Source organism: Phoxinus phoxinus, assembly GCF_949152265.1.
Source record: "Phoxinus phoxinus genome assembly, chromosome: 23".
In the NCBI taxonomy this organism is placed as follows: domain Eukaryota; kingdom Metazoa; phylum Chordata; class Actinopteri; order Cypriniformes; family Leuciscidae; genus Phoxinus; species Phoxinus phoxinus.
Genome location: NC_136898.1, coordinates 20,693,200 through 20,717,235, shown reverse-complemented (window position 1 = coordinate 20,717,235; position 24,036 = coordinate 20,693,200). Strand labels below are relative to the sequence as shown.

Below are 24,036 nucleotides of genomic sequence, written 5' to 3'. Positions count from 1 at the left end.
CGCCCTTCTCGCTCACAACAAGCAGATGTTGGAGGAGAAAAAAAAAGTTTGACCGGAGGGCAAAATAAACAATTGAATTTTGGTTAACCCAGCTAATAGAATTAGCCAGGATAAAGTAGAGGCTGTCACAGGGTCGTGCTCTTAAAAGCCAGAGAGAGTCCACAGCCAGCAGAAGTGGACCGGTGGACACCTAAAACACGTCTGAAGCGCGATCAAGAAGTCAACAGAAGAACAATCCATTCGGGAGTTCTCAAAAGACGACAGCATAAGGAGATTTTTGACTTCGGAACAGCCCAAAAACATCCTAAAGACCAACAGAAAGGGCCTTCAAGTAGAAGACAACACAGGTAATGCGTCTTCTCAACAAAGACCTGCGGTTGCAAGACGTCACCCTCATGTACCTCACCGTTTTGGCCACCGTGGTGGTGCTCCTGGTGGCTTCCTACCAGGCTCCTGCGCTCCCCTCCAGACCCCCGCTGGCCTACCACATCCCCTTAGACCCGTCGGGCCAGCTGGAGCTGTCCTGGAACATCAGCTATCCCACCCAGGAGGTCTACCTAGAGGTGAAGGTCAAAGAGCTGCACCACGGCCTTTTACTGGGCATGTCCGATCGGGGAGAGCCCACCAACGCCGACCTGGTCATTCTGTGGGACGACGGTCAAAAATCCTATTTTGGGGTAAGAATGGTCCATATGCTTTGGTTTTATGATGTTTTTTTTCTTTATGGTGTTGGAAATGTGCTCCGGGGAGAGCGTAGGATTATGTGCTTTTATAAAATACGTATTTGAGATGAGCAGAAAAATGACGCAACATAATGCAGAATCTTGTCAATATGAGTGTTTTTCTTTTTGGTAAAAGGATTGTTCAGCCACAAATTAAATGTTGTCATTTTTACTCACCCCACCATGTAATTCCAAACCTGCATGACTTTCTTTCTTCGGTGGAGCATGAAAAAAAGATATTTTGATGAATGTTTCAATTGCTTTTGTATGTACAATCAGTGGAGATCACTGTTGTTTTGGACCCCACTGACTTGCAATGTATACACATTAAAACATAAAGGTTCTTTATTGACATCGATGGTTCCATGGAACCTTTGCTTTGCACATAACGCTCTTTATAGTGGATAAAGGTTCTTAAGATATTTAAAGCTCTTTTCAGAACTGTTCACTGAAAGGTTCTTTGGGAAACCAAAAATTTTGTCACTGCAAAAACCTTTATTTATGGACAAAAAATATTAAGAGATTTAAAAAACACACACATAATCTTTCATGTTCCACAGAAGAAACAGAAGTCATCCAGGTTTGGAACAACATAAATAATGACAGAATTCCGAGACCGTATTCAACTTTTTTGTTGTTGAATAATGAACGACTAATGACGAATTTCTAACCTCTCGGTCAAAGCAACCTCTCTCCGTTGCTCTTGAGTCTGAAGAGTCTGGCTTTATAGATCTTGTTATGATTGCCTGGCTACAGCAGACACCCACCCACACACACCCACACACACACACACACACACCCGTGCACTTCCAGTTCAGCCGTATAGTGCAACGCTTCTTCTAACATTGAGCTGAACAGCTCACATCTGGGTTTTGCCCGCCGCACCCCAAATAAAGTGGTTGACGGAAGGTCATGCGTGTGTCAAGGCCCCTCTTCATTCATTATATATGATTTATTTCATTATTTTGCTTTTGGATTGCACTGTTCTGTCCGTTTTGAATAAATGTTGTATGGCCAGCCGCTCGCCCTGCCTCCCTCAGCGTATGTCCAGAAGAAGTAGGCTGGCGGAAAATTCGGAAAGAATTATTGGTTAAAATGGACACTTTCAAAATCAATTATAAGTAACCATAGTAAAAAAAAAAAGTATTTATACAAATATTTTATGATGGTTTTAACACTTTAACTTACTTTTTGGCAAATTGGTGGCTTTTGTTTGAAATAACTAACTCATAAATTAGTTTTTCTCAGATCATCATGTTGGGTAGTTTATATATTAATTATATATACACTACCATTCAAAAGTTTGGGGTAAACATTTTTTTTTTTCCAAGAAATGTATAAAACATTTATTCAGCAAGGATGCACTAAAATGTATTAAAAGTGACAGTAAAGACATTTATAATGTTACAAAAGATTCCTGTTTCAAATAAATGCTGTTCTTTTGAACTTTCTATTCATTAAAGAATCCTGAGGAAAATAAATGATCACGGTTTCCACAAAAATATGAAGCTGTTTTCAATATTCATAAATAATAATCAGAAATGTTTCTTGAGCATCAAATCAGCATATTAGTATGATTTCTGAAGGATCATGTGACACTGAAGACTGGAGTAATGATGCTGAAAATTCAGCTTTGATCACAGGAATGAATTAAATTTGAACATATATTACAATAGAAAAGTTATTTTAATTTGTAATACTATTTTACAATGTTACCGTTTATACTGTATTTCAAATAAATCAAATACATTTAGGTGAGCATAAGGGAGCTATTTCTAAAACATTAACTTACAGACCTCAAATGGAGAAACAAAGCTGATGTTTGTTTTTGTGACTGAATGTGATATTCTTAGGATGCATGGAGTGATAATGAAGGCCGAGTGATGTTGGACGCTCAACAGGACTATCAGCTGCTGGAGACTCATCAGTCCTCTGAAGGCTTCTTTCTGCTCTTCAAGAGACCATTCAGCACCTGCGACCCACACGACTACATCATAGAGGCACGTTACTAAACATCTGAAAGCAGAACAGCAGAGAGAGGCGTTGAGGCGGGACAAAGAGACATTTGCGTGATAATAGAGTGCAATAGTCGGGTTCCGGAAGGAAAAACTCCATAGGGAAATTGATTTTGAACGATAACTTTTAGACCTTTAAAGACAGACTTACTGTGAGCTACGAGGTTGTTAATCCATAGTTTTTGCTTTTGTTGAAGCTGTCAGGCTGCATCATTTCAGCTTATTTTTAACCCACTGATGCTCTTCGGCCATTTTTGACGAACATTTTTATGTTTAGTTGTAAAAAAAAAAAAAAAAACATGGACATGATTCAAAAAGGTTAAATGGTCCTGAAAAAACATAGTCACACTTGTGCTCCTCGCGGTCAAAATTACTGCATTGGAAATGAAGGGTAGACGAAATTCGTTTAGTGGAAACTTTTGTATACTGCACAAAAACAAACTCTTACTAAAAGCTTTTTTTTTTTTTTTAGATATCAAGCTCAAATTTGGAAAACCACTCGTTTAGATTTATGGCTTTGATTTTCTTGCAGTTTTAGAGTAAAACATGTTTTTGAAAATATATTTTATATAAAATTTAAAATAATATTTTTGTGCATTTTTCATTACAATAAACCTAAAATCTGTAACTTTTTACAACTTTTTTTCACTTCAGAAATAATTTGCCAAGTGTCGTCTTTGAAAATAGATCAAACTTAACTATGTGCTCTAAAGCATTCAAGATTCCGTTTCAGGTCTACGCTCAAAAAGTGAATGAATGGATTACAAATACAGTGTAAATATAATTTAGTACCAAAAAATACAATATATTAAATAAAACACATTATCGAACTGATATATAGTAGGCTACATTCATTTCAATGAAATAAAAAATTCTGTAATTTTTGACCGACACGCGAAGAGCACTAGGGGGTTAAAATAATCATATTTAACAGCAGAATTCCTAGTGAAAGAATACATTACCCATGATGCTGTACAACAAATTACACCAATCAGTGAGACATAAAGTCTTCAGCTCCGCCCACTCCTATGAAACACTGCGAATGATGTGAGTCGATCTCTCTAAGCCTAAGGTCTCAAAATACTGAAATATTTGTGTGTATATATGCATATTTTGCAATAAACTTAAAATATATTGTTTTATATGTATCAACATTTGTACATGAGAAGTCTTATCGTTTGTAATGCTGTGATTCACCTCGGAGCTGATTGGCTTGGTCCGTGGCTTATAACTCTTTAATGAAGACTTGTTTTTAAATCCCTAAGGGAAAAATACTTCCGGAACCAGCACTGCTGAAAAAGAGGGCGGGGCATTGTTTCACTCTATAGTCCTTAGTCATGTTAGACGCCATATTGAATTTAACACGGGTGAAAACGAGGATGTGAGGTATAAATAGACTTAGTTTTTACAATGGCATGCGCTACATAAAGGTCCAGATCATGTAATTTTAACAACTCATAACTTTCAAAACTGAGTCTTTTTTTTTTACTTTCTCGGAAAGATGTTTGGTCAGATGAACAATTGGTATGTTAAACAACAGTAATCCGCAGTGTATTCGATTTCTCATAGCCTCATTTTCATTTCTGTCATGGCGGTATGACTAAGGGTTATATTCGGTCAGAAAATATATATATTTTTTAGCTTTATTAAAAAAATAAGTTCTATCTTAAGTATTCTGAAGTGTTAGGGGGGAAAACATCTCCGTCAAACGTATTACCGACTTTAAAGATTAAAGTCTTCATTTACTCACCCTCATGTCATTCCAAACCCTCTCATTCTTCCATGAAATACATAACTGAATAAATGATAACAAAAAATCCTTATTTCCAGGAAGGCACGGTCCACATAATCTACGCCTTGCTGGAGCATCCGATCCTATCCCTGCACGAGCTCAACATTTCCCGTCTCCAGCCTGGCGTCCAGCGGGTTCTGCTCCTGCGTCCGGACACTCGGTCCCTCGCGCTCCCGAGGGATGTGCGCAGCCTGGAGGTCCTGGCCCCTGAAGTCATCATCCCCACACAGGAGACCACGTACTGGTGCCACATCTATCAGCTCCCGCCTAATATGCCCAAGAACCACATTGTCATGGTAACTTGAAACTCTTGGAGCCACTTTGGCCAATTATAACCCTCTTTAGTCAAACACTTTTGTAAGTTTGGAGTGATGTAAACTGAAGCTGAAAGTAAGTATGAAATTTGCTAAGGCAATTATCAGTATTGCTACTATTAACTCTTTCCCCACCAGCGTTTTTGAAAAAAGTTGCCACTGCCAACTTTTTTTTATATTATTTTCACAAGTTTCATGGTTTTGAAGTTTCAATTTTTAAAAATGATACTGTTATCATTTCCGTGTAAACTACAAAAGCGTGAATCTGTGAAACGGTGACGTCATGTGCATGAGTATTGTGTGTGTTCAGTCTTAACAAAGTCTTTACTAAGTAACATCGCCAACTACTGGCCTGGCATGAATAATACAACGTTTTTCATTGTGAATGGGGATTGTTTCGACAACATTGACGTCTGTACTCGAAAAACGCAAAAGAAAAACTTGGTTTTACAGCACACTCAGTAAAATACGATTTCTGACTTATTTCCACCCTCCTGTTTTTCTGCAATTTATATCTCTTCATCTTTTTTTGCAGTACGAGTCTGTAATCACTCCTGGTAATGAAGCCATTGTTCATCACATCGAAGTGTTCGAATGTTCCCCTCAGATGGACACCGTGCCTTCATACAGCGGCTCCTGCGATTCCAAGATGAAGCCCAGCAAACTCAATTACTGCCGACATGTTCTGGCTGCCTGGGCCATGGGAGCGGAGGTACACACGTGACTGCATTGCATATAATTAAAGCCACAGTTCAGTTAAAAATTTAAATTTTGTTATCATTAACTCAGCATGACATTCAAAATCTCAATGGCTTGTTTCCCAGATAGCACTCGTACGTCTGCAAGATGTCTGTTAAAGATCACTGCTGTTGATCATCTGCTGTTCAAGAACATCTGATAGACATCTTTAAAGGAACACTCCACTTTTTTTGTAAATAGGTTCATTTTCCAACTCCCCCAGAGTTAAACAGTTTTACCGTTTTCGAATCCATTCAGCCGATCTCCGGGTCTGGCGGTAGCGCTTTTAGCATAGCTTAGCATAATAATCAAGGAACTGCTGCCGTACCAGCAGCGCAATGATATTACAAACTTAGTGCCGGTCACGTTGGAAGTTACCGAGCGGGGGACTATTTTCAGGCGCTGCGTAATATCATTGCGCTGCTGGTACGGCAGCAGCTCCTTGATTATTACGCAGGAATGAGAGTATAGTTCCTGGTCATATTGGCCTAGAAAATCGCAACTTTTAGTACACGATGTAACTACAGAAGAGTCAAGTTTTAAATAGGAAAAATATCAAAACTCTATGGTCATTTTTTTTGAGAGAGATGCTAACGGTCTAATCAGATTCAATGATCTATGCTAAGCTATGCTAAAAGTGCTACCGCCAGACGCGGAGATCGGCTGAATGGATTCGAAAACGGTAAAACTGTTTAACTCTGGGGGAGTTGATGAGCCTATTTCCAAAAAAAGTGGAGTGTTCCTTTAAGACGTCAGTTTTACATACATTCTAAATCACAAACATTTTAAAGACATTTTCTAAACGTCTATTTGACATCTGACAGGAAACGTCCTATAGACGTATTGCACATGACCAAACACACGTTTTCCAGATGTAAACACACAAAAAAAAGATATTCTGAAGAATGCTCACCCAGTTCTTTTCCCGTACAACAAAATGAATTAGGGAGTGTCAAGCTCAAAAAAGACATTGTAGATGTATCAAGTCTCCTGAAGCCACGTGCTAGTTTTCACACGAGGAAAAGAGTGAAATTACGGTCTTCCTCTCCGCTGTAGCTCTGACACTTCTGCATATTCCTACATCTCGTGTCACAAATGTCTACTTTCATGGTTATCCTCTTTGACAGCATGCTTTCGCAATGTTTCATCATGAAGCATATCCATAGAGGTCACTTTCTACATCAGTTTCTCGCTCTTTAGCGCTAAGTTTGAGAGCTAAAAACAGAACATATGATTATCGGCATCTTTAGGAGGCACACATACAGATGGGCTTTTTCAGCGCCAATTCGCCCACTCTAGGTAGGTGCCAGTCAAGGTTTTGAGTAGAGCTGTGAGCCAATCTGAAAGCAGAGGCGTCCTGATAAATCAGTTATGGAGCCAAGGACCGATGCCGAGCTTGAGAGATAGAGAGAGATAGATAGATAGAGAGAGAGAGAGAGAGAGAGAGAGAGAGAGGCCTGCAATGAGATTACATGGGAGTACAACAAACACAAATCATGTGTTCTGCTAGCTGCCAATGTCAAGCTGGAGAGATGAGATTATGTAGCAAAATTTAGATGTTTTTCTTCAGTAGATTGCAGTTTGCCTCCCCACCCCCCATCATTTCGTTTTTAAATGTGTTTTAATGCCTTGTGAGAGAAGGAGGGGGAGTGAGTGAGAGCCAGGAGAGTGTGATAGAGGAACGGGAATGGGGCGAGAAACTGGAGGTGGAAGGAGGACGGTTATGTAAAGCGGTCCTTCGCACACGAGTTTTAAAACAGATAAGGGTTTAGGTTTCAACTTTGCAATCCTTCATAAGTCTAAAACGATGGTCGTGAACTGTCACGGATCTACAGGACTTTTCTGGCTCTGACTGAGCCGGAGTTGGCATAAGCTTCTTGTGCATTGGCTCAAATATCTTCTAGCCTGCAAAGCATAAATCAGAAGCTTCACTGCACCACGATCAATCTTATTAAAGTTCACATACAGTTCTGTGTCTGTACGCGCAGCCGTTCTACTACCCGGCCGACGCTGGCTTGCCTCTGGGAGGAGAAAGTTCTTCGCGGTTCCTTCGTCTTGAAGTTCATTACCACAACCCTCTCCTTATATCAGGTATGCGTATGCAACAGGCACTCAAACCATGAGAAATACTTCAGCCCAGTTGCGTATGGCTATGTTGAAAATGCTGAGTCATATTGCACAGTATACACTTACTATTAATAGGCTACTTTTTTATAATGCTTACTATTAAAAATATGTGTAAAACAGTTGACGTTATGAAATTTATTATGCTACATTGTTTTTATTTTGATGATATTAGACACCTTATGATGAGGTCATACGGAAATGTAATATATGTACACATATGAAATATACATATATTAAATATATCCACATATATAAAATATATATGCCCATATATAAAACCTATTAGAAAATGGAACAATTGACATATAAAACCAGCCCAAATATTTTATGTATACCGGTAATAGTGTTTTTTTATATAAATGTCACATAATTATCAGTTTTCAAATTGAATTTGTGTAGTATTTGTTTTGTTTTTATGAGCTGGTCAAGAAGAGGTAAAATAATAATAAATAGTACATTTTATTTATAAAAGATTCGAAAATGAGATAGAAATTGAAATGAAATGTGGATATGTAGACTTGATCTGTAGACTTGAAATAAATAGTTATAGTTTGGCATATATAAATTAAACATATCGGTGACATATATGGTCAAAACATACAGTATTATATAAATAATAATCATATACATCATATAAATATATGTCAATATACTCATTTAATATGGCAAATTTATATATGTTAAAAACCTATATCAATATATACGTAGAGATATGTATATATGTGATAGCAATAAATTGTCTTATATTTAGCATATATGACGGCGTCACTAGCGATATAGGGACATATATGTCATAAATTACATTTCCGTTTTTTAGTATTGTAATAAAACCATCTTTGCCAGTCCAAAAGTGCATTGCATTATGGGATACAGTATTCTGCACAGTGTGCTTTGTTGGAGGCTGTAAATATAATAGGGTCAGAGTATTATGTGTAAGTATCTCTACAACTTTGGTATTTTTTTATGAGAGTCAGACTAAAATGGTCATCATAAAAAAAAACTTATGTTTTCCTTTTTTTGTTTACTAGTGTGCCAGTGCCTTTTGTGCCAGAGCCTTTAGATCTTAAAATATGAAAATTAATAATACAAATATGAGTTGGTACATGTTTAATTTTGCATAAAATACTCCTCCACCCCCCTCCGCCTTAGTTTTAGCAAGACAGAAGGCCATTTTATTTCAAAACTGTTCAAAACATTAGCACAAATTTGAGCATGAAATTATGTGTGAATGTTTTCACCAACAAAATCATGATTTATTAGTAAATTTCATTCAAAAATATATTCAAGATTTACATCATTTACATAAAGATCTTAAAAATATTGTTTAGTGTGGGCCAGCCTTTAGAAAATGTACGAATAACCCACAATTATTAGTAGCTATAGTTAAAGAAATACCCCATTTGAATACTGTTCACAAACTGTATACTGTAGCAAGCGTAAGAATAGCATACTAGCATGCTAATATCTTTCTTCTCAACAGCCTGATTTCTCCAGTCTACTTCCTTTGATTTCTAAATGCTTCATCACTCGTTCTGTGTGTGTTTGTCACAGGACGGAGGGACTCCTCAGGCATTCGTTTATGGTACACTCCATCTCTGAGGAGGTTTGACGCAGGCATCATGGAGCTCGGGCTAGTCTACACTCCTGTCATGGCCATTCCTCCCCGCCAGCGCTCTTTCCAGCTGACTGGCTACTGCACCGACAAGTGCACACAGACGGTCCCGGATCCTCACAAACATTCCTAAATACTGCACTTCACTCAAGACAGCGAATAAATTCAAGATAAATTCAACCAGAACTGCGACTGAAGATAAATCTAGAGCTTGCAGTTCTGACTGCATTCAGACTTTGAATTCAATTAAAACACATTGGGTGGCTTCCTGAAAATAGATTAGGGCCAATTTTCAACAAATTATGCAATCAAAATAGACTAACTTACTTAAAAAAAAACACACACTCCCATTTAGGGTGTAATAGAAGTCTAATAAACCAGCCCACAGTGGCAAAAGCTCATCAACAAAAGGAAAATTGTGAAAACAAAGCATTGTTATACAGGTGAAACTCAAAAATGTTTAATATCGTGCAAAAGTTAATTTATTTCAGTAATTCAACTTAAAAGGTGAAACTAATATATTATATAGACTCATTACATGCAAAGTGAGATATTTCAACAATTTATTTGTTATAATTGTGATGATTATGGCTTACATCTATGAAAACTTTTTCACAATATTCAAATTTTTAATTTGTGGTTTTCATAAGCTGTAAGCCAATCATCAAAATTATAACAAATAAAGGCTTGAAATATCTCACTTTGTATGTAATGAGTCTATATAATATATTAGTTTCACCTTTTAAGTTGAATTACTGAAATAACTTTTGCACAATATTCAAATTTTTCTAGTTTCACTAGTATAAGAAAGCATACTAACTTCAAGTAACTCGCTTTGGGCTACTATATCATGAATGATAGTTCAAATCATGTGACTTGTTGAGGTTAAGTTGCAAAAAGCAACCACTCAAAACACCCTAGCAACACCCCAGCAACGCCCTAACATTAAAACCACTTAAATTTTCTTCATAAAATGTCAAATAGTTGACATATTAATGATGAAATATATATTTTTTCTGTCCTCCAGGCTCTTCCTGCAGGAGGTGTACATATATTTGCATCCCAGCTACACACTCACCTGGCCGGCCTCGGGGTGAGAACCGTCCTGGTGCGAGGAGGCAGAGAGGTGGAAGTGGTGCAGGAGGACAGACACTTCAGCACTCACTACCAGGTATTACCAAGTTTGTTTAAGTGTAGAAAATGAGTGTATCTTTTACCCTTAATACATTTACCTGGTCTTATTGTGCATGATACATGAGTGCACGTTATTCCAAAATAAAAGTTTTGTCCATAATATTTCATCATAATGTAATAACTCCGCCTCTAAAACAACTTTCCTTCTCTGCTGACATCATCAAGACCTCTTATTTTTCAACCAATCCCCTCCAACCACATAGAGACCACACTCAGCTAACTGTTCATGAGGAAACTGCAGGGGGGGTTGTGGTTTGATGAAAATCTAATAATCAATTAAATAAAATTAAAGTAATTTTAAAATGACAAAATAAAAAATATTTCATTAAAATATTTTGTGTTTACCTGTATGTCATGTTACCTGCAAATCCACTTTGATACACTTACAAAGGATGAGGACTCAGACTCGGATTGAGGCCATCGTTACTGTTCATATCACTGTGTATCAAGTGCTGAGGATAATCTGGAGCTAATATTCAGATATGGTAATGGCCGTTTGGTTTCCGACACGACTTTTAAGTGGTAGACCAATCACAACAGACCGGGTCATCTGACCAATCAGAGCAGAGTAAACCAATCACAACAGACTGGGTCATCTGACCAATCAGAGCAGAGTAAACCAATCACAACAGACTGGGTCATCTGACCAATCAGAGCAGAGTAAACCAATCACAACAGACTGGGTCATCTGACCAATCAGAGCAGAGTAAACCAATCACAACAGACTGGGTCATCTGACCAATCAGAGCAGAGTAAACCAATCACAACAGACTGGGTCATCTGACCAATCAGAGCAGAGTAAACCAATCACAACAGACTGGGTCATCTGACCAATCAGAGCAGAGTAAACCAATCACAACAGACTGGGTCATCTGACCAATCAGAGCAGAGTAAACCAATCACAACAGACTGGGTCATCTGACCAATCAGAGCAGAGTAAACCAATCACAACAGACTGGGTCATCTGACCAATCAGAGCAGAGTAAACCAATCACAACAGACTGGGCCATCTGACCAATCAAAGCAGAGAAGACCAATCACAACAGACTGGGTCATCTGACCAATCAGAGCAGAGTAAACCAATCACAACAGACTGGGTGATCTGACCAATCAGAGCAGAGTAAACCAATCACAACAGACTGGGTCATCTGACCAATCAGAGCAGAGTAAACCAATCACAACAGACTGGGTGATCTGACCAATCAGAGCAGAGTAAACCAATCACAACAGACTGGGTCATCTGACCAATCAAAGCAGAGAAGACCAATCACAACAGACTGGGTCATCTGACCAATCAGAGCAGAGTAAACCAATCACAACAGACTGTGTCATCTGTCCAATCAGAGCAGAGTAAACCAATCACAACAGACTGGGTCATCTGACCAAATTAAAGCAGAGTAAACCAATCACAACAGACTGGGTCATCTGACCAATCAGAGCAGAGTAAACCAAACACAACAGACGGGGCCATCTCACCAATCAAAGCAGAGTAAACCAATCACAACAGACTGGGCCATCTGACCAATCAGAGCAGAGTAAACCAATCACAACAGACTGGGTCATCTGACCAATCAGAGCAGAGTAAACCAATCACAACAGACTGGGTGATCTGACCAATCAGAGCAGAGTAAACCAATCACAACAGACTGGGCCATCTGACCAATCAAAGCAGAGAAGACCAATCACAACAGACTGGGTCATCTGACCAATCAGAGCAGAGTAAACCAATCACAACAGACTGTGTCATCTGTCCAATCAGAGCAGAGTAAACCAATCACAACAGACTGGGTCATCTGACCAATCAGAGCAGAGTAAACCAATCACAACAGACTGGGGGAACAGTTTCAGACACTGTGAGAAAAGAGGAGATGCTGAAATGTATATCATAAGAACATTAAATAGTTTTTTGACCTTGCATGTAAACGTATTGTACGAGACCTCCAAAAGAAAAATAGGGGCCTTTAAAATAGCATAATAGGGGCACTTTAAATTCCTTATTATTGGTTTAAAATCTCAGGGTGAAGGGAAAGTGTATATTTAAGTTGCTGTAACTGTTCACCATTCATTTTTAACTTAAGCTTTTTTTCAGTTGACTTAAATACTTTTTAAAAGTACATTTTTTGCTCTATGAATGCAGTTTATAATAGTTTCAGATGTCGTGTAGCATGTCACATTGACTGCAGCACACTGTTCCCGGCGTGAGACGTGTCAACTACCCACGTTTCCCTGCAGTGTACCTGAGCAGCTGACGGCTTCATCACACCCACGCCATTTCTCATGCTCACATACTCCTGTAATAAAAACCTTTAAATGAAATACAAGTGCATGTGCTCTGAGTTATTTCTGTGCTGCCCTTTTCCAATCACAACAGTAACATAATATTATCGCATATATATTTTTATGGCACTGCTAAGCGGTTGATGCAATTCTAATAGGCCATAGAAAGGTGCTATGCTAACAAACTCAGATGCTTTCAGTTTTGATTCTAATACATATTGTACAAAGAAGAATAAATCAAATGCTAACATTTGTAACCTTTTCCTTTTTTGCGCAGATTATCCGTGTGTTAAAGAAGATGGTGACTGTTTTGCCAGTAAGTTGCTCTTCACACATGTAAAAGCCGAGGCATATTTAGATGAGAGAAACAGAGACGCTGCAGTGCAGACATTACAGGAAACGCCTGGAGCCAGCAAGCCACCAACAAAAGCACAGATCTACTGCATTTAGACTGTCAATACAAGCACCCACACACGGCCGAGGCTGCCAATCTAATGCTAACCTGCCAAGAGACATTCATTCTAACATGCTCTACAAATAGCGGAGTGCTAAACCCCATCTGAACGTGTGTGATTGCCGCTTTGTGCGTTTGTCTTCCCCACAGGGCGATGCTCTCGTCACAAAGTGCACGTTTACCACTGAAGACAGGAACAAAGTTACAGTGGTAAGTCTGAGCAATAGCATATGCTTACATGTCAAATACATTCTCTCATGTGAATGTGGAGGATCTTCTAGACACCACAGATTGATTGGCTGGAAACCAAACAAGTTCAAAACTCTCAGACTGAGATTGTTATCATCCTGCACAATATAGCACAAGTTTATAATACAAATTTAACTAAGAGTTGCTTGAGCTAAATTAAACCCACACTGATAAACTATCACATTTACGCTACTACTGTTTAATAGGATATAATTCGTCATTCATCCAGGTAAACATTTACTATATGTGACCCTGAACCACAAAACCAGTCACATGGGTACATTTTTTTAAATTGAGATTTATACATTATCTGAAAGCTGAATAAATAAGCTTTCCATTGATGCTATGGTTTGTTAGGATAGGACAATATTTGGCCGAGATACAACTATTTGGGAATCTGAGGGTGCAAAAAATTCGACATATTGAGAAAATCGCCTTTAAAGTTGTCCATTTATGTTCACGATTGTGCTGCATTCACTCACAAAAATAAATGTTTTATATCTTTACAGTAAGAAATTTACAAAATATCCTCATGGAACATGATCTTTACTTAATATCCTAATGATTTTCGGCATAAAAGAAAAATCGATCATTTTGACCCATACAATGTATTGTTGGCTATTGCCACAAATATACCCGTGCGACTTATGACTGGTTTTGTCACATATGCAAATAGGCATTACTGACCCAGTCTGTTGTGATTCTGATCTGATTGGTCAGATGGCCCAGTCTGTTTGACCCAGTGATTGGTCTACCTTGCTCTGCTCAAATTAAAGTCCCCCTGTAGTCAATAATTTAAATTTTAAATCACAAAAATTACATAATAAAACGTATTTTCCAGTGACATTTCCCCCCTTCATGCCTTAAAATAGCTTGAATGTAACTCTACACCCTTGCTTCATTTAATACGTGGAGCCATGAATATGCTAATTAGCCCCGCCTCCACTCATGCCAGCTCACAGATTCACACGGCCAACTTACTGAGGTAAACGCTGCACAGTGATATCGCTCTTTACATCGTCAGACACAAGGGTAACTAATATGAGTAGCCTTTTGCTTGACTATGTTCTCAAACAGCTGAGGTCAGGCACGGATGTTGGGCGAGAAGGCCTGGCCCGCAGTCTCCGCTCTATTTCATCCCAAAGCTGTTTTATGGGGTTGAGGTCAGGACTCTCTGCAGGCCAGTCAAGTTCCTCCACACCAAACTCGCTCATCCATGTCTTTATGGACATTGATTTGTGCACTGGTGCACAGTCATGTTGGAACAGGAACATCCCCAAACTGTTCCCACAAAGTTGGGATCATGAAATTGTCCAAAATGTCTTGGTATGCTGAAGCATTAAGAGTTCCTTTCACTGGAACAAAGGGGCGGAGCCCAACCCCTGAAAAACAACCCCACACCATAATCCCCCCTCCACCAAACTTTACACTTTACACAATGCAACGTTCTCCTGGCAATCGCCAAACCCAGACTCATCCATCGGATTGAGTCCAGTGAGAGTCCACTCTAGAGTCCAGTGGCGGCTTGCTTTACACCACTGCATCCCACGCTTTGCATTGCACTTGGTGATGTGAGGCTTGGATGCGCTGCTCGGCCATGGAAACCCATTCCATGAAGCTCTACACACAGTTCTTGAGCTAATCTGAAGGCCACACGAAGTTTGGAGGTCTTTAACTATTGACTCTGCAAAAAGTTGGAGACTTCTGTACACTATGCGCCTTAACATGCACTAAACCCGCTCTGTGGCCTACCTGATTTCCTATCTTTTAAGAGACAAGGGACCCTATCTTACACCCGGCGCAATGCAGCGCCAAACGCGACGCAAATGTTTTTTTGCTAGGTTTAGTCCGACGCAGTTATCATTTTCACGTCCTGCGCCACATTGCTTAAATAGCAAATGCATTTGTGCACCCATGGGCTACTGGTCTGAAAACGAGGTGTGTTCAGGCGCATTGTTGACGCGTTGCTATTTTGAGGCAACAGAAATAGACTGCACCATTGACCAACTGAAACCTGGTCTAAAGTCAATGGCGCAATATTTGTTTTGTTATTTAAAGGGCGCATTAGTAATGTGCGCCTATAGGCAGGTCCACAACGCGCATACACCCTTGCAATTAAATTTGCAAACCTTTTACATTCACAGCTATATTACATGCTACATGAAAGGTAATATATATATATATATAAAGCATTATAGGGGCACTTTAAAAGGAAGTTCACCTTCCAAACATGAATGACTTTTTCAAAAGGAGAAATGGTGAATATGTGAAAGAAAACTGAATCCGTCACGCTCCGAAATGACAAAAAAAGCATCATAAACTGTCCGTAGGATCTGTGTGTATTGTTCATAGTCTTCTGATGCTGTATATAACAGCTTTGTGTGAGAGAAACAAACATTTTACTTCACTTCAAATCAAGTGGCTTTGTTTTCTCACTTCCGCAGGGTGGTTTTGGGATCATGGATGAGATGTGTGTCAATTACGTCCATTATTACCCCCGTACACAGCTGGAGTTGTGCAAGAGCCACGTGGACACAGATTACCTGCAGAAATACTTCAGTCTCATCAACAGGTACACCACAAGTCCACAAAAGATCCACTCAAGACTAAACTAACCATCAAAAACACCAAACATGACCTTCCTGTATGACGTCTCACACATTCCAGACAGTCATTACCTCACAATGAGAAGAAAACCTTGAAAACAGCAACACTGACCCAGTCAGGCTACAACAACAACAGCATACCTGAAAATAATGTCTTGCTTTGAGACTAACTGCCCGAGGACAAGAGGAATACTTTCAATTCCTGTACGAATTCAGACGGAAAAACAGAAATGAGTTTTCTTCAGCAATGCATAAACAAAGAGAAGGCGATGACATTTGTATTCATCCATTTTGCACAGGCAAATTGCATTTTCTAGCTTAAAAAAAAGAAGCAATTTTACGACATTGTTGTGGGGTCAGGCGAATTATGGAAGTGGTTTTGTGTCTATGCAACCAAATTACCACTTCTCGAGATGTTTGGGGGGTGGAAAGGTCTACCAAGTTTTGTTGTATTGTCTTCTGTGTAGGTTTCAAGGACGTGAGGGTTGCAGTTGTCCTCAGACTACTGTGGAAGAGCAGTTCTCCTCAATAACCTGGGACGGCTTCAGCGGGGATGTGCTGAACTCCCTCTACATCACTTCCCCCATCTCAATGCACTGCAACCAATCCACCGCTCAGCTCTTCCCCGTAAGCACGACAACTGCCGCACTTGCATAGTGTGTGTCATGTGTGTTTACATACATATTACTTATGATGTATACGCATATTTGTAAGTTATCGTCGAGAGTTATCGTAGATTCGCAGTTGTGCTTATTATAAATAAACATTATAAATGTCTTTTCTGTCACGCGTGATCAATTGAATGCATCCTTGCTGAATTCAAGGATTAATTTCTACCAACATTTACCAACAGTTTTAAATTATATCTGTAAAAACTTGAAATGAAAAAGAAATGAATACATTTGAACAAGGATTCAAACAATATCGGTCCTCGAAAGCTTCGGTAACATTACGAATATGTGAATGGGATTTAGAGGTTGAGGGTTCATATAAACAACTTTGAAATTGGATCAGATTCGTTTGGATTGACAAAAATGAGTTAATGTAAGCATAACTAATGAGAAAATGCCACCTCAGGTTGAACTGAAATTAGGAAATCTTTACATATTAAAGAGGTCATGAACTGGCTTTTTAAATTCTTTTATATTGTTGTCTGAGGTCAACTTATGACGTTCGCTTGGTTTTTACATTTAAAAACATCCAAATGAATAAGTAATAGGCTATTTTCTACCCTGGTTTTGAGCCTAGCTCCTGAAACGCTGTTTTTACTTGGAAGTAAACGCCCACTGCTATGATTGGGTAACAGTTATGCATATTATAATGAATTTCATGTAATGCGTGAATCGGTGGGCAGTGTTGAAGTAGCCGTTGATCTTCTTCTGCGGAGGCGGTTTTTGATACCCTTTGACCTCATAGATCCCCACTTTGAAAAAATTGTCGTTTGCTGTGCCTGGTGTCAATAAAAGCTTTTATTGGACTAACAAGGAAGTTTTCAGTTCTGAAACTTACAGGATATTCTTATAGTATGATGACCTTGATTTTGATTTCTCAGTTCATCACCCCTTTAACATTCAAGTCTTTTATCTCTTAGGGTCAATGGGAGAAGCAGGAGATCCCGGTGGTGACGGCAGAGCTCCAGAGAGCCCCGTACCCGTGTGAATTAAGCCCTCGAGCGAGTGACAACCCTACAGAGGTCAGGTCTGACAGCAGCGTCTGATGCCCAGACATGCATCTGCCTCCTGCTGAGCTCAACCTTTACCACTCTGTGCCAGCCTGGTGGATACACAACACATTCACACAGCAGCCTGTACACTATGGAAGAGATGTGCTTTAAAGTTATCACATAAAATCAATCACTAGTACTGTTTTGTTTGTAGACTATTATTTTAGATATTAAAGGAACACGTGGACTTTTTGAGACTTTAGCTTATTCCCCGTATCCCCCAGAGTTAGATAAGTCCATACACACCCTTCTCAGACTCTGTCTGACGCACCCACCGCTAGCCTAGCTTAGCACAAAGACTGGAGGTAAATGCTCCCAATAAGTGACAAAATAAAGCCAACATTTTCCTATTCACATGTTGTGTTTTGTATAGTCACAGCGTGTACAAATAACAAGGTCACATGAGACACAGCCATCTTCTAACCGTATACATACTGGGAACTATATTCTCAGAAGGCGAAGCACTGCTACTTCTGCGGAGTGATTTGCTCGCAGCGCCTGAGAAGCCCCGTGGCGAGGAGCAGAGAGTTCGCTCAGTGTTGCGCTAATCACTCCGCCCAAGTAGCAGTGCTTCACTTTCTGAGAATATAGTTCCCAGTATGTATACGGTTAGAAGATGGCTGACCAAACGCCGACCAAAAAGTCGGCATGTTCCTTTAATATTTGTTTGAGAAGGTGCAGTATATAAAAAACAGCGTTTATATGGACGAAGGTGCACTACACTTATAAGTTATAACGTAACATTTATTGTGAAGTATACACTGAATACTGTCTACTATTTAGAAGATAGTAAAATAGTCCACAATATGCAATGATGAACATTTCAAAGCAGGTTAAATAATGCATGCTTAATTCCATGGGTGGCGTCCAGTTTTCTCAGAAATAAAAATGATTTACAAATATTTAGTTATTTTGTTCTGTGTAACAACATCTAAACAGTCCAATGAAACGAATCAAGAAGTTGGTATTAAATACAGTTCTTTGAGTGCAATGCATTGTGGGATGTTTTTCCAAAGCAATAGGCTGTACAGCATCCGGGAATTCCATGTGTACCTAAGATCTACACTGCCGTTCAAACGTTTTTTTTTTTACCATTTAAAATAATTGTTTTGTATTTTAATATATTTTTAAATGTAATTTATTCCTGTGATCAAAGCTTAATTTTCAGCATCATTACTCCAGTCTTCAGTGTCACATGATCCTTCAAAAATCATTCTAATATGATGATTTGATAGCATTATTATCAATGTTGAAAACATTTGTGCTGCTTCATATTTTTGTGGAAAACAATATGCTTTTTTTGATGAATAGAAAGTTCAAAAGAACAACATACTTCTGAAATATAAATATTTTATAATATTATAAATGGCTTTACTGTCACTTTTGATCAGTTTAATGTATCTTTGATAAATAAAAGTACTAATTTCTATTGAAAATAAATCTTACCCTTACTGAAAGGTTTGAACGGTAGTGTATAGTTTCTCATAAGACGAGATACAGATTTCACAATATGACAAAATTTGGTTTAATTCTTTCAAATTTATCACATTTTCACTTTCCATTTAAACAACAGATACAGTTAAACAGCAGTCGGCTTCAAAACCAGACTTTAGAAAGAGTTTATTATTATTAATTATTACTAGCAATGAGGAAAATAGGTTAAAATACCATAAATTATTAATTTAAGTCACAGTACATGGGTGAGGGAATAAGCTGATGGCCCAACTTGCAGAAATCATGTTCGGTTTCTCTCGCTCTGTCAGGAAAATACAGCGTTCAAGATGATTTGTAGCATGTACACAAAACAGACCTTCGAATCAAGACAATATCTTTATTTAATTCCATAGATATATATTAGGCAAACATTCATTAATCCCTATTTTTAAATTTGACATGTGACCACTGAATAACATCTTTAATGCGCAGCTATTCAATGAAAACAAGTCACAAATGTTCAAACCAGCGCAAATAAGTGAATCGGGCTCAATAAAAATATTATTTTCTGAATGATTTCTTTCTGAAAACGATGAACTTAAAGGCACAGGAAGATTCTGAACACGATTGCGCTGAATAACCAGTTTTTTATTTATTTTTATTCACATTAGTACTTTGTTCTTCTATGAGAAAGTCATTTGTTTGTTTGTCCTGACGCTGATGTGTTTGATAAAGGTCTGGATCAATTACATTCTGGCCTCGTGCGCTTGTGGAGAGCCGTAGATGCCCTTAAGACGCTTGTTTTCGGGGTCGAAGGGTGATTTCAAGTGAGCTGTAGCTCTGTATGTGACGCCCATCCTCTCCAGCGTGAATTCCCCACTGCGGACGAAATCGGGGCTCACCTGCGGGCCATTGAACACAGACACATTTGAGTAAGATGGATATCTGATTAAAACTAAAAGGCTTTTATTTTTTCATTGATATCTGTGTCAAACCATGCAATGCAAATGAGGTCTGCTCTCCTCACCTCCCTCTCTTTCTATCTTTCCCCTCCTGCTCGCTCTCTGTCAGGGGTTGCATCTCTTTTTAATTAAATCTGAAGAAGCTGCAGGCATTACCCTGTGGAGTCGAGATCAAGACGCGTTCGTCGGAAACTAGCCTGACCTCTTTAAGTGGGCACATTGCAGCATTAATGGACACATTGGTAGATGTCCACTGATTGGCACTGAGTACGCTGTGGCTACAGTAACTAAAGCACAAATACTGTGCAATGGCTCTATGTACAGATGAAACGCACTAATGAAACGTTATTAATACAGAGAGCAGTGTCTTGAGCTCCACATACTCCTGCCTATGTGTATTTAAAGGTACAGTAGCACAAAATATTAAAGGGGTGGTATAATGACCTTTTCACAAGATGTAAAATAAATCTCTGATGTCCCCAGAGTGTGTGTGTGAAGTTTTAGCACAAAATACCCCACAGATGTTTTTATAAAGCATGTTGAAGTTGTCACTTTTTGAGGGTTTGCAAAAACGCATAATTGCAGTGTGAAACCAAACCAAAACTTACCGAATGTATAAAATGTATCAAAACATGAACTTTGGTTCGGACCTTGGTGCGGACTTTCAGGTGTAAAAACGCCCTTATACAACAGCCCTCCCTCTTCTCAGCATGGACTGCTGTTCCCGGGGGCGGGGCTTATGTACATTTTAGGGTTGGTGATGTCACTAACCCGGGAGGAATGTCGTGTAGTCCCTACCAGCCGTTTGTTGTAGTCCTTTTCTTTAAAAGCAAATATCTCCCTTTGCTTTGAACTTTGAGCGTTGTAACTTTGCAGATGTTGTTTATGCTCAAACAGCAACAATACACACTAACTAAAGTTAGAAAAGTGAAATCATACTCAACCACCCCTTTAAAATGCCCGTCTAACCCTCTATTAAAGTATTTAGTTTCTTTAGAGAAACACAAAAAGAGACAGAATGCTGAAGCTTCTGTTTTCTATACAATGAAAGCGTTTTATACAAATTTATACAGTGCAATAGTCGGGTTCTGGAAGGAAAAACTCCATTAATTTTCTCAATAGGCCCTATGCACAGCTGCACTACTTCCTGAACTTAAGCAGGCTCCTTTGTTTCCTGTCTGCCAGGATTGGCCAAACTGATTAATCCAGGTGTGTCTGATTATTGTTGTTGGTCAGACACACCTGGATTAATCAGTTTGGCCAATCCTGGCAGACAGGAAACAAAGGAGCCTGCTTAAGTTCAGGAAGTAGTGCAGCTGTGCATAGGGCCTATAGCAGAATTGATTTTAAAGATAACTTATAAACCATTTAAAATGAGGAAGACCTAGGGTGTGTTCACACTTGGCATGTTTGGTTGGATTAAAGTGAACTCTGGTGCGATTGCTCTGTTAGTGCGGTTGATTTGAGTAAGTGTGAGCGCTGCCGTCTGAACCCCGGTGCACCAAGCAAGAGGACCGAGACGCTGAAAAGATCTCGCTCCGCTTACAAGCAAACTCTGGTGCGGTTCGAATTAAATATGAACGCAACACTTACCAAAGACATGTAAACTAACCAAAACCGGAAGATGAGACCCTAAAAAGGACAGAAAACTCACGCATATCATTGTTTTCTCTTCATACTCTCGATGTTGCCCATCACAGTTCAGTTCAGGCGTCAGAACCGCGTCTCCTCACAGCAGATCTTCATTTGTGTGACGGAGGATTCCTGACGCTGTTTTGACTCCTTTACACATTTTATAAGCTCTTCACGAGATCTCAGCTGCTCAAAATACCATCATATGTAGCTACGCACGTACAGCGAGAGCATTTATCCCAGAACACAGCATTGTTTTGGATGTTTCTTAAGTTCAGTCTCAAAATAGGCAATATGTCATGAAAAGCCGATCAATCAGGTTGTGAAGACATCTTTATGCCTTTAGGTTCAGTATCTTTTGGCTTAGTGTTAAAATGGCAATGTGAATGATAGGCGGACCAGAATTAAATGTTTTTTAATTAAGTTCGTTAAATAAGTTCGTTTTTCCAAACGAACCAAGCGAACCGAGCCACAAGTGTGAAGTTGAACACACTCCTAATGTGAGCGACAAGCTTTTGTTAAAGCCATCAGCCTGCATTACTTTCTAATTATTTTTTAAATAATAATGTTTAACAGCTGAATTATTGGTGAAAACCCCATGATTCTGTTAAAAAGTATGTTCTATATAGTATGAAATTTAATGAAATTCGGACGTACCACTTCCACCATGTTGTCACTGTCACGTGACCTACGACATCAGTTGAGTCGCTTCACTAGCCTGGTTTCCAATACAGATGTGTGCCAAACTTTTTAGATATTTTCTAAATGTCGATAAAAACTAATTTTTTTCTATTAACCGAAGTTATGCGACTAAACCAATTTTTTTCTCTCGCAAAAAATAATTCCAAAAATCATGGCGACGGATGTTAGGTTTACGTATATCTCAGCCACCGCACTAGCCCTTGTTTTTAATCGAAGGAGACGTAGACGTGATATCCAAGCTTTAAAGGCAAGGAAAGGCACATATGAGGTGTTTCTCCCTCCTATCTGCATCAAGCTCTTCATAAATTGTGGCATTTCTTTGTTGTTTAGAATCCAGTATTCCCGTAAAACGTTTGTATTTTTATGTTTTCTGTCCGAACATACAGCAGCTTCTTTAAAGAATTATCGACTTTAACGTGCGAAAAAACTGTTTCCATTGCAGTTTTACAAAATATTCCTTTTTCATTTCAATTGCCTGAAAAATCACCTCATGTGAGCGGTAAAACTTTTTTTGCGATAAACTGGAGTTTTTGCGAAATGACATATTGTATAGTATGGAAGTGGGCATATCAGGACGCAGTGATGGTTCAGTGTAGGAGTTGACTCTGAATGATTCACTGACCGAGTCGGATATAAACTGCCAACTCACACACTGCTTTGTGAATCTTTTAGACTTACTGATTCAAAAGAACAGGTTCATTAGAGTAATTGTTTTGAATTGGACATTATGACTAAGGCATTGTTCATTGTTGAGTGTACGAAACACTGGCACACACTTGAGATGAGATTTGATAAAACTGCATATGGGGTACATGATAAAACTGCATATGGGTACATTTTAAATGATTTATTTTTACATTTGAAATCATTTTAGTCACAGTTTGAAGCGCTGAAAATATTGACATCGACTCTCATGAAAGGAAAAGTGATAACTGACTAAAAAATAAAACTCTAATACTGCACACCGACCAGTATGGACTCTTACAGAGCTTCTGCATCCTTTCGAAGCTTGAAAACTCTTCATTTCCAGTTCCTACATGGAAGAGCAATGGAACGACCAGGAGTTTTTTCTAAATTTCTTCTTTTTGTGTTACACGATAGAAAGAAAGTCACATTGAAACTTTAAACTAGAAACAACATAAAGTCTTATGCATGAAGTCTCAAGGTCTCTCTTCCATGAATAACACTTGTGTGACGTTATGCCCAGTGATGTGTCGGTTATCGTCTTCCTCGCTGTGGAACGGAGATGTCTCAGTTCTACCTCCCCATCTGTCCCTCCTCATCTAGTTGTCTGTCAGTTAGCATTAACTACACATCCCCCTGTATCATGTCATACTTGTAGACACGGACTTCAGAGTGTGTCCAAGCATTACAACACACACACTCACATGGTCTCCCTTCCCTCTAAACCATCACACACACACAGACACACATTAATTTATGTCAAGCTCTCTCAAACCTTTATATTTTCAAGTATTTTCTA

At 38.9% G+C, this 24,036-nt stretch overlaps 3 protein-coding genes across 3 annotated transcripts in view; 1 reads left to right on the top strand and 2 right to left on the bottom strand.

The window, feature by feature from the left end:
* Positions 1–2,610, bottom strand: part of LOC306991487 (protein FAM163B-like) — a 44,919-nt gene extending 42,309 nt beyond the window's left edge. The window contains exon 1 of the mRNA XM_079599373.1: positions 2,515–2,610. The gene's annotated coding sequence lies outside the window, so the exon portion shown is untranslated. The remainder of the gene's footprint in view (positions 1–2,514) is intronic.
* On the top strand, positions 185–18,319 carry dbh (dopamine beta-hydroxylase (dopamine beta-monooxygenase)). Its single transcript, XM_079599353.1, has 12 exons — positions 185–677; positions 2,576–2,722; positions 4,568–4,825; positions 5,379–5,555; positions 7,570–7,672; positions 9,260–9,426; positions 10,348–10,491; positions 13,069–13,107; positions 13,396–13,455; positions 15,939–16,066; positions 16,568–16,727; positions 17,692–18,319. Exons 1-12 carry the CDS (start codon positions 351–353, stop codon positions 17,815–17,817), a joined length of 1,836 nt encoding a protein of 611 aa, XP_079455479.1. The 5' UTR covers positions 185–350; the 3' UTR covers positions 17,818–18,319.
* A 1,321-nt stretch (positions 18,320–19,640) lies between these two features.
* sardh (sarcosine dehydrogenase) overlaps positions 19,641–24,036 on the bottom strand; it is a 65,812-nt gene continuing 61,416 nt past the window's right edge. The window contains 1 exon segment of the mRNA XM_079599343.1: positions 19,641–20,159. Coding sequence (XP_079455469.1) covers positions 20,004–20,159 — 156 coding nt within the window. The 3' untranslated portion in view covers positions 19,641–20,003.